We start from the raw sequence: 12,493 nt of genomic DNA, 5'->3' as shown, positions 1-12,493 counted from the left end.
TCGCGATGTCACTTCGCGTTGTCGAGCGTCATATCGCATTGTCGCTATGTCACTTCGTAATGTCGCGATGTCACTTCGCGTTGTAGTGTGTCGACCCTGCAAATGCGACGGCGACATTATCAAACGACATGCGATAATCTCAAACGACGCTCGACAACACGAAGCAGCATTTTCCTAATGTCGTATCGTATGTCGTGTGTCTCGGGCTTGGGTGAGGGTCGACGCGCGACAATTCCAAACGATACACGACACGCGAAGTGACGCTCGACAATACGAAGCGACATTTTCATAATGTCGTATCGCATGTCGCCTGTCTACCGGTGAAAAGGTAAAATATTTCCGTACTTTTCCGTACGGAAAATGTCCGTGTTTTTCATTAACTTCAAGTAATTGTAGAATGTTCCAAACACAAGATATTTTAATGTAATAACTTTTTTATATTAAATTCAAACATTGTCTAAACGGATATGTAACTTGTATAATTTTACCGTCGACGGTTTCGTCGGAGGACCGTCTCAAAATGTATCAGTTTTTTTGTAAAAGTATGCATACTTCTTCATATATCAAATAGAGGGGTGGTCCTTGTCTGAGAAGCCATATCTTCATAACCTGCTGTCCGATTTTAATAAATGATACCTTGTTGCAAAGGACAAGTCAGTACCTAGAGAAAAGAGGCCACGTCAGGTTCGAACCCGGTCGGCTAGGGGTCAAGGTCATAGGTCAAATCCTGAAGTAGTGATTTCCGTAGCAAAAATAAGATAACATATGAAATCTTTTAACATGTTGTCCCCATCCTTAATGAGCTAACGATCTCTCGGCTGACAGACTTACGTTCTTTCTACTGAACTAACCGGACGGACAACATGTGCATATGTATATAATTCAGGTTTGTTTGGTTTGGGCTAAGTGCCGTTTTTCACAACTAAGATACGCCGCCGAAGACAATAATTGCGCCACTGGTACATATTACAACTATTTCCGCAGTATACATATAATTATATATAGCACCACGTTGTTTTGTGGGTTCATTTAAATATAACTTCTTACTAAATACAATAGATCACGTACACGAATGTCATGAACAAAGACACGTCTGCTTTATCACATATTTGACGTCGTATGAGTTACAATGAATCTTACATTCGTGTCTGTACACATCGATTTGTTACAACTCGTTGGAAAAATCAGTATGTAAAAAAAACTCATGTGAGAACCTCTCCAAATCGAATAGAAAGCAGTTTTGAATACTTAAATAACGGGTCTCCCCTAGGGATGAACTCACTCTAGACCATTACATCTACAACTTGGCTGCTTACGCAGGAGAGATATGAGAGCCTCTATATAGCAAAAAGAAAGGAGTTTTGAATATTTTGAATACTTATATAAGGGTCTCCCCTAATTATGAACTCCTTCTAAACAAATACATCATGACAGTCTGTTCTACAAAAGGTAATTCCTAATTACGAAATACGTTCTAGGTAACGACACTTATTTCGCTGCTCTACAGAAAAAGGACTTCTTACACAATCCATCATTATAAGAAAGACAACCGTTCCTTGCCCTATCGGCCGAACTATTTATCTGTCACAGCTGCTTGCCCAGTATGAAAAAACTGCCAACAATACCATCTACGTTACAAAGTTTCGTTGGTATCTTTAAACAGGATTTGTCTGTTAATTGGTATTGGCAAACCATTAAGCACGTCGATAATGTTTTGCAGGAGAGTGGCAGTTCTAAGTTGCTCATTGATAAAGAAAACTCTCAACACTTAAAAGAAAGACAAAGGAACATTTCATAGATATTCTCATTAAATGCATCAGGATAGCAGCAAAGAGCTTTGAAATGCATGCATATGTACACTATCATTGAAACACACCTATAAGCTTAAATTCTCCTATTTTTTGGTAATTAGAAGGACTTTGAAAATGAAATTCTCGAATTTAAATTTAGGTATCGTCTGTAGCCTATGTCAGTAACACTGCTAAAAACGATGCAATCAGGATTTGTGATCAGCTTTTATTGAAGACTTTACTACAATATACGTTTGTTTTTGGTGTTTTTTTTTTTATTTTTGTTTTTTTTTTTTTTGTTATTATAATTACTATTATTATTATTTCCATCAGTTATTGCTTTAATTGTCATTTTTTGCAAAAATACAACCGTCTTATTAATTGTGATTTGGTACATTGCAATACTGGATATATATCATTGGTTACAAATTTATAATGCATTTACAATCATAGTCATCAGGTTTGCAGGAAAAGAAACAGGTCAGTGTTATTAATGGTCTGGTAAAAACCAAACACGTTGATCCTTTTACCATTCTAACATCCAATTATTAGTAAATACAATCGACAACCTAAAGTAATATCTATCAGAAAACATACTCAGTATTGTTACTGGAATTAGATGGCCTACCCCGAATGTTTTGATTCCGTACCAATATAATCTAGGTAAAAACTTCAAATATATTGCCCTTGCCCTTATCGAATTAACAATCTCTCGGCTGAGAGGCTTATGCTATTTTTACTGTGATAACCGGACGGACAACATATGCATATAATTCAGATTTGTTTGTTTTGGGCAAGGTGCTGTTTTTCAACATCGAATATAAGCTGCCAAAGACAATAATTGTGCAAATTATTTCCGCATTATACACACAATTACATATAGCACGTTGTATATAGCACGTTGTATTATGGTTGCACTGAAAATAATTCTTTAATGAATACATATATCACACATATAAATGTATCATGTACAAAGAAACGTATGTCTTGATACATGACATGTTTTACGTTGTATGAGTGAAAAAGAATCTTACATTCGTGTCTGTCCACATTGATTTGTTCAACTCGGAAAAATAATGTATGTAAAGAAACTCATGTGAGAACCTCTCCATGTAGAATAGAAAGCAGTTTTGAGTACTTCAACAACGGGTCTCCTCTAGTAAACAATTACATCATGACATTCGTTCAGTTACTCTACAACTGAACAACCTGTCTACTTACACAAGGTAACTCATTATTATGAAATACGTTCTAGGAAATGACATCAATTTCGCTGCCATACAGGATGAGACTCCGTTGCCCTGTAGACCGAGGCGCTAAACTATTACAGATTCTTCTCCAATATTGAAAACTGTTAACAATACCATTTACTTCACAAATTATTGTTGATTTCTTTAAACAAGATTTGTTCTATTAATTTGTGTTGGCAAACCACTGAGCACGTCGATCAGTCTTTGCAAGAGAGCGGCATTTCTCAACTGCTCATTTGTAAATAAAACTCTCTACAAAAACGATTTCTTTGCAATGTACAACATATTCTGAGGGACACATGTTGTTGTAATTTTGCATATGAAGAGTAAAAAACATAAAACAGTAAAAAGATGAAGAATTGCAAAACGGAAATTATCTAAGCGCTTATGTTTAGTCAGTGTGGTTATTATTTTGCTAAATAATGCAGGAGTGACATTTTTGTTATTGTTGTTGATGGCTCTTTATCGGATGCCATATTTGCATGCGTCTAACTTGTGACTCCAAATATTATTATAATAATAGATGATTTATGCTTTAACTAAATTTATTTTAGATGCACACAAACAGTAAGGTCTTTTTGTAGTCTGATTTACCGTGAAAGTCTTGTGCTCCAGCTATAATCTTATAAAAGAAATAATTAGATATCAGTTTATATATAAGGTCCGAAATTAAACTTTAAAAAAACTATTTTTTAAAAAAAATCGAACATTTTTCAATTTATTTATAAAATCAATAGAAATACATGAAACCATATTGATATTCCTCACGAATCATTTCCTTTTGTAAAAAATGAAACCTTTTATCTGATTTATACTTAACATTCAAAGAGCTTTCTGGGTGGTTATAAACCACTTATTTAAGAAATATAATGTGAATATGGGCCTCTTATACACTACCTCACCAGACCGGTTATGTATTATTCTACAGAATTAATGGCATTAAGAAAATCTCCCGTATTTCTTTATAATACTCAGTCAACATTTAGCGAATCTGCGTGTTATCGCTTTGTGTTGTAAATCTCGAATGAACTAACGATAACAAAAAACAAGAAATACCAAAACGAAAATCTCGAAAGCAGTTATTAATCTCGAAGAATATAGAGCGTGACATGACAATATCATTGTTAGTAATTACAACTTTTTTCTTTTTGGTACTATAAATATATAAGTAATAAATAGCATTTTTAAACGTACGATATTTGTTTTAAACAATGTAAATATGTTAGAAACGTGAACGACTGCAGTAAATTTTTTTTATAAAGAACACTGCTTTTTATGTAAAAAAAAGCTGTTTCGCAAAAACCTTATTATATTTCAAATTTCATACAATTTGTTTGTTAAAAAGTATATTAGACTTTTGGGTATGCAATGAAAATATGATTTTTAATGCTAGATCTAATATTTGTTATATTTAACTATAAAAAGTAAAATGGTATTGTATTATTATAAAGTAAAATGTTTATAATACTATGATTCAAGTGACTACATATTAAATGTTGTTTTAAGTAAAAAGTAACTTGTTTTATTTCTTATGAAAAGTCCCTTCTTTAAAATAGTTTTAATTATTTATTGTCTCTTTGCAGAACTGGGTCGTTACCTTCTGCACGTCTTAATCAAATGTAGAATGATTAACTATTGGAATAGACTAATAACAGGAAATCAGAAATTATTTAGCATATCAAATTTACAAATATATGCTTCAAATACCAAATTTTGAATCCAAATAGACTAAATGTATAAAACAGATTCTTACTCAGATAGGAAGACATATGGGAAAACCAGGAAAATATACAAATAAAGACACTGCAAAACCAAAGAAGTATAACTATTTTTACAGTTCTTTGGCAAAACCAAGTAAAAGAAATTTTGATAGACAAAACCCTGGCACGCCTCCTTGCAGGTTAAATTATTTTAGTTTTAAAGAAGGAATAAGGTTAGAGTCATATTTGCTCAACCTTAAAAAGTCTGAATACAATTACCTCCTTAGATTTAGAACTGGAGATCACTTTTTCCCTTGTGAAACTGGCAGATAGGATAATATTCGTTTTGAGCAAAGCACTTGTTTTCTATGCAACATGTTGGACATAGTAGACGAATTTCATTATTTTCTGAAGTGCCCCTTCTAACTAAATTGACAAGTCATTTAATTAAGCTTGCTTAATTTCTTCCATTATTATATTTGAAATTGAAATAAAACGCCAGTCATATAGGTGACAACACTGGCACCAGACCAGAAACAAAATGCCTCTGTACATGTTATACCCTACCCCTAGGTATTCTATAAATACCATGGTCATGAAGGGGAAAATAAACTAACCCGTTCCAATTGTACATTTCTCAACTTAAACGCGCAGTTCGGTGAAAGGGTACCTAGTATACTCAACAAGCGATAATTTATCTTCCATCGTGCACCAATCACATTGTCTCAGTATTTCATATTGCTGAGATTATCAACATATTTTATGTTTTCGTCAACGTTACAGAAAAAACTTGCGTGACCTTCCCTAATGAACATCCGGTCTAGAGGTCACGGCAGTGTGCACATGTTTGGCGAAATGTAAACAAACAAAAACAGAATTTTAGAAAATCACAATTATACACTAAAACTCGTAATGATGAATGAAATTTATCTTGAATATGATCTTTAATTTGAAATCATACATTGGTCTGCATCTGTTCTGTTTATTTTATTCATTTTGCACATTTATGCTGCATTTTCACATTTTAGCGAACACGTGTAGTAAATTGACGATTGACATACATTTTCACAACAGCCAATCAGAATGGTTTTGTAATCTAGAATGGAACTTTACCAGGGAAGGTCAAGCAAGTTTTTTGTGTAACGTTGAAATAACTATAAACTACGCGTTGTTTTTCTAAGATAAGATGTATTGAAGAAATGTGACCGGTACACAATGGAAGATAAATTACCACTTGTTTGATATCCGTAGTGCACATTTACCGATTTGCGTGTTAGGTATGAAATGCGCGACTGAAACGGGTTAGCATATTTTCCCCTTCATGACCTTGGTTCTTATAGAATACCTAGGGGTAAGGTATAACATGTACAGAGGTATTTTCTTTCTGTTCTGGTGCCAGTGATTGACAATATCCGGAGGCATCTTAATATCATCAATATCACTATGTAGCTGTTATCTCCCTTTACATGTATATCGATTTGCTGCCTTATCGGTCCGGATTTGACTAAGACTGAGCCCAAGTTACGTTCGCAACACGGCCCGTAACGAGTGCAGGTGTAATAGTGAAACATGAAAATGACGATAACCGAAGAGTATCGTATTTATTATTATCATTATGTATCATTATTATAAATTACACGTATAAAAATCTACAATGCCCATTTAGTGAATGCAAGAAAACACATGCTCGTGTTGAGATATGCTCAAAAACTTTGTAGAACCTCGTTTTTGGAATAATCGCAACCTCGGTCGAAATGTTCGTATCCGCTTCCCATCGGCGTTATGCAACTGGCATTTTTCGTTGGAAACAAAAATGATGTGGACAAAATATGTATCACAGTGGAATGGAAAACTGTGTATAACACAGTAAATTTTACTTAGATTTTCATGCTTTGAACTACTTGAAACCAAATAATATTTTATAATAACAGTCAAACATTTTAATAATGTTCATCGAAAATGTTCACATATTTTGAATCTTAAAATATCTCAGTCATGTACAAACACCAATTAACCTAAATCACCAATACCGGACTAACATTATAATGTAAATATACTTCAAACTGTGTGGAAAATTTGTTTTCTTCCATTGTCAAATCTTTAACAAACAGTAATGTGATGAACAGGTATGGTTTAAAATGGCTGTTGATTTTGGTCTCAAAAACCGTTGTAGTCTGTCCTTCGCAAAATAATTCTCATCCATTATATTTGTTAGATTTGATTCAATAAAACACAAGAATCAGTCAGCGAAAACATTTGCGAACGTATTTTTTTACTGATACCACTCGAACCGTTAATTCTTAAATCCACCCTGCTTGCGACGGTGTAATGTGCCACTGTGTGTATTTTGAGCATTATTTAATATTTAAAGAAACAATTTTTCTTATGTCGCAGTAATGTACAGAACAAACTTTTTTCATGCTGACTGTTTAACATATGCACATATAGAAAACTTGGAGGAGCTTGTTCAATCATTATGAATTACTCCAACGTTTGTTTGTTTTTTTTAACTAAAGTAAACATAATGTAAAACATCTGATGATACTGATTTAATATCAATCGGACACTTAAATGTTTTTGTGAAATACAATATGAATGTGAGTGAAGAGGAAGTTATATTTGTAGTTTATGTTTAGATCTTATCGAGAAATGATACAAATTTCTTGAATCACTTCAGTGACGTGTTAAGTGCATGAAGGAAATGTAATTATGAATGAGAAGTAAAATTTATAAATGAATATCAATTATCATCTTGTTTCGTGTAGAAATATCTCAAAAAAGGATAAAGGTATACTATCTACTGCTTTTGTCTTATTAATAAACAAATCAATTTGATTTTGTACTAATTGGTAATGAAAGGCATACATGTACACATTTTGTTATGGTTTAACAAATAACTGTTTACGAAATAAACCGGAAACAAATGATTGTTCATATTACTGTAGCTTACACAGATAGACACATAATGTTATGTCATGTTATAAAACGAATATTCTAGTTCTCAGTCATTTGATTAAAGCAAACTCCTGAACAAAAGACCTTAGTATTGCTGTTCTAAAGAATAAAATACTAATCTTACAACTTTTTTCTAATCTCGTGTCTGATTATTATTATTATTATTCAAAAAAAGGTTTATGTTTGTTATAAATTTGTATAACTGGTTCGGTTCTGATGGGTCTTCTTTTCATAACTTAAAACTATTTCTTACAACTATTTCTTTACATTCATTTTTATAACAGCTTTGTAACATTTTACCTAAACTTTTGTTGAAGTATCGTGACAATTGCATTTTACGAAGGAAGCACGTATCTAAAAATAAATATTGATACTAAACGTAAGAGCTGTATACTGTTCTAAGAAAATTAATCTTTTATCTACTTTCATTTCATTGATATGCCTAGTGACATATATGTTGTACATCATGAAAGCAAGACAAATTTTCAAATAAAATTGCAATTAGCATTATTTTAAGAAATTATGAAAGGATAGGGTGCTGAACCGAGATATTTGAATATCCTGCTCCAGGAAAACTTCATAAACAATGTGTATAAACATTTAAACGCTATTTAAATTGTATTACAGTTATTTCCTTTTCTGAAATTTTATTGGTGGTCCAAAAAATAAAGTCTTGATGATACCTCACTGTAATTTATTTTTCCCTTTTTTCTACATTTGCTCATTATCATGCTGGTTCTTTTACATTGATATATTATACAGCTCATTAAGTCTGAAGCGCAGATTTCTAGAACTGCACTGAATTGAGTTGAATTAATAGTCCCCTACTGGTTGAAAACCAGTTTCGGGGACTATAGGAATGCGCTTTTCCATCCGTCCGTCTGTCAGTCCGTCCCTCCGTCCGCAATTTCGTGTCCGGTCCATAACTCTGTCATTCATCAAGTGATTTTAATATTACTTGACAAAAATGTTCCCCATGATGAGAGCATTTCTTCTTCATGCATGGAGGGATTTTGATGTAACTTGGCACAAATGTTTACCACCATGAGGCACCTTTGTTTTTAGAATTACTTATATTGTAACTTGTAGGGAAAAATCGAGACCACTTTTCTGTGGTACAACATGGATGTTACATCCAATTTTTAGATGCATTTTGATCTATCTCTACCTGGTAAAGAGTTTTGTACGGACTTATATTATAAATTATGGACTTATATTATACAGAAGTTTTTTTAGGATTAACTTCCCTTTGTTGTTACTATAAATAACTTATATTATAACTTTTTTATAATGGGCCAAAACAAATCCATATGAAAATACAGGTGCTAGTGTAAAGAAATTTGCTATGACGGGCATATAGTGTGACATCCTGGCACTCTTGTTTATAGCTGTTATGAAACAATCAACAACTGTAGGTTTTTGTATTTGCAAATTTTAATCCAAGTGTTTTGTTATAACATATTGTATATGCATATAGTACAATATTGTTGATACATCATTGACAGATATCAGTTCATAATGTTATACTGCAGTAGAGAAAATTAAGTACCTTCCAGTAGGGGATGTTTGCATGGCAATACTTCATTCACTTGTTTTCTTGGGTTGTTTTTAAGACTGTGACTCACTGCAGACCTGGAGCGTCTGTATAAATTTCAGTCTCCGGTATCTTAAATGTATATATTTTGTATCAATGGTAATACTAACTTTAACCTTTGGTCAGTATATTATACATATTATTCACTAAATGCGTGTGGACATATAATAATTTGCGTAAATTTAGTTGTGCGCTCCAGTTGATAATCACTCCCGGTCATATGCAGAAGGCAATGAGCAACATCGATTTTTTAAAAAGTACGTCAACCACATCATATTTTAATATGATTAATCTATAATAAATAGGACAGCCCTCTTTTCACATAAATTAAATCACACACTTGCATGAAGATATAATAATGTTTTGTGACTGCGGCTATTTCAGATATAGAGGACATACTGCTGACTTGATAAAACACCTGGGACATACAGCATGTTGTATAGAGAACGTATAAATGTATTGACTTATGTAAATATTTCTGTACTTACTACGGCACCGAATTAAGCGATCCTTTGAGGTGATGTGACTTGTAAACAAGAAACAGCGTGAATCAGTGTGTGAATTATTGCCACAAATATATGTAGCGGTAGGAGAAAAGATTTATATAAATCTGTTGGATATGAATTATTGCAACAAATGGATATACTGGATATGGCTGCTGACGTATAAATGAAATAATTGTTGGCGATCATAATTATGCAATATATCTTAAACAGTTTAATACTGGTAATATTTCTTTACATAAATATGACAATAGCAACGGAAAATGGGATTTCACCAACTTTAAAAACAAATGTGGAAGTCGCTACTACTACAATGGTGAAATTGACGGATATTACAGAAACAGTACAGGAAATAAATACTAGTAGTTCCTTGGTTTATGAACATATTCATATGACAGAAATATCTGCAAGTGAATTCACTGAAAATAAAGGTTTACTAAATGATACCACAGAAGAGTTTGATAACAAAACGAATGAAAGTGATTATGAAGTCGATGATATTCATTCAAGTTTTAATTTAGCAATAATACCAACTGTTGCTGTCTTTGTTTTTATAGTTATAACTTGTATCAAATGTTGCAAATGGTTTCAACAGTATACAAGGAGAGATAGCAAGGACGATCTTTTCTACGCAGTTGTCGTAACTGATGACGACAAGGAACACGGTCATACTGATATCACTTTGGAATCAGCATCCGCGGCTTGTTACGACACGGTATATTCTTCTAGTTTGAAATACGGTGGCAACGGAAACGTATTAAGCTCAATAAGAACATGGCTGCAGGATTGCATAAAGAGCGGTGGTTTTAAATCCTCACTGCATAGGATAGAGCAGAAAAATGTGAATTGTGAAACATATATAAAACAAGTTACTTCATTAAGATATACAGGAAATAAAACAGATGAAACGATTGACGACTTAGATGTAAGGTTTTATTCAACCTCCAGCGCGGAAACTGTCAGTGAGCACCTACCCGATTCTCCTGCCATCAGACATAACAACGGAGTTTCAATTTTGACTGAAACAATTCCGATAACAGTCAACAATAAAACTCCTAACGGTAACATAAACCACGAAAAACTAATCCGTTCTAAATTGAAAAAGTCATCAACAGCAACATCATCTAAAACAACATCAACAGTTAGCAGATTAGAAGGAACTCATGAAGAAACAAAAATGGTAGATGTTGGTATACAGACTAACAAATCTTTTATGTATAGTTTAAGTAAATCAAAAGGACATGCAGGTAATAGCGACTTAGGCGAAAAACTTTCAAATAGACTAAGTACGAGCACTTCGGCATTGCAGCTAGAAGAGAGTCAACTTATCGATGATAATATGAATACATTGAGTGAAAACAGTGATAAAATTGAAGCATGTAAATGGGAAAATTATTCCAGTATTTCACACGGCGAAAACAGGAAAAGTTCAAATTCAACAGATTTTCTTGAGATTTCAAAATATCCATTCGACCCAAAGGTAGAAGTGATTCAGTATTACAAGCAAACGAAAGAAACAGACGGAGAGTTAGACGACGATGTGTTGAAAGAGGATATGAGAATAGATTCTGAACCTAAAAATAAAACTACCGCGGTTGAAACATGTAATACTGTTAATAAAAGAAGTATGGATGATTCATCGGCGGGATTGACTAAGTCTGAAATCTATTTGTGCAGTCATTGCAAGACCAAATCTTGTAGAAATATTGTCGATCCTGTTTGTGATGAAAGTCGTTTACTAGCTTCAGATATAAATCCTGTGATTCAAAGAATGTGCGAAAAATGCAAATCGGAATGTAAGCATAAAACAAACAATAAAAACCTGCAAAACAGAAAATGATATTACAGAAGAGTTGCTGACAAAACATGATTATGAATTCAAGGAAATCAACAAAAGACCTTCAAGCAAGTTTTTGCTGGAGAGCAGCGAGTATGCAGAATTACCTTCCAGTGATAGTGCCTCTATATCATTATGAATGTCATCAAAAATACTTTATTCTGACTTTATGTTGCAAAGACAATCTAATCCTTGTTACATGCCAGTTTATCATCTACATCAGATATATATGTTCAATTTCATATGCAGAACCTTCGTTTTTATTATGGTATTTTGATAATAATGAGAAATACAGTTTAATATTAAAGTCATTTGTTCTCTTAAATTATTTATACATATAAGTTTTACTTTCTAATACATTATTTCAGAAAACATATTGATAGATGTAGCTGTTCTTTAAAATATAATTTATGTTCTTCGATTAGTAGAATATATTATCCGTAAGTGTTTACCTGGAACCAATCAATATTCCGAATGTGTGTGTGTGTTTTTATGTTTGAGGCCCCGTGAGTATCTACGCCCATATTCCATGTAGATCGGAGTGTCGTTCACATGTTAACCTTACAGTATCACAATTTGTTCAGAATACTGTACATTTGATAGCATCAAATACATGCATGCCATACGCAAGTACATATATTTATTATTCGTTTCTTATTAATTTTATGTTAACATACAATTTAAACGTACTTCATTTCACATTGGCAGAGAGCTTGTTGACAAAGCGCTTTGGACCAAGTCTGGCTTATTGTCACGAATGGTGATTTTTGTTGTTGTTTTTTTTTTGTTTGTTTGTTTGTTTCTGTGTTTTATTTTAAATCGTTTCGCTACCAGTCTTATGTCCGGCTTATTATCACGCATAAA

At 32.9% G+C, this 12,493-nt stretch overlaps 1 protein-coding gene across 1 annotated transcript; it reads left to right on the top strand.

The window, feature by feature from the left end:
- Window positions 1–7,389: 7,389 nt before the first annotated feature.
- Window positions 7,390–12,272, top strand: LOC123535035 (uncharacterized). Its single transcript, XM_053519072.1, has 2 exons — window positions 7,390–7,528; window positions 9,674–12,272. Exon 2 carries the CDS (start codon window positions 9,986–9,988, stop codon window positions 11,630–11,632), a length of 1,647 nt encoding a protein of 548 aa, XP_053375047.1. The 5' UTR covers window positions 7,390–7,528; window positions 9,674–9,985; the 3' UTR covers window positions 11,633–12,272.
- The last annotated feature ends 221 nt before the right edge of the window (window positions 12,273–12,493 follow it).

This window comes from Mercenaria mercenaria, chromosome 12 (genome assembly GCF_021730395.1).
Source record: "Mercenaria mercenaria strain notata chromosome 12, MADL_Memer_1, whole genome shotgun sequence".
Classification (NCBI taxonomy): Eukaryota; Metazoa; Mollusca; class Bivalvia; order Venerida; family Veneridae; genus Mercenaria; species Mercenaria mercenaria.
Note: the sequence above shows the minus strand (reverse complement) of the source record. Positions and strands in the feature narration are given on the sequence as shown.

Excerpts from the sequence above, each read along its gene's own strand:
- LOC123535035 (XM_053519072.1), top strand. The coding sequence starts at position 9,986 with ATGCAATATATCTTAAACAGTTTAATACTGGTAATATTTCTTTACATA.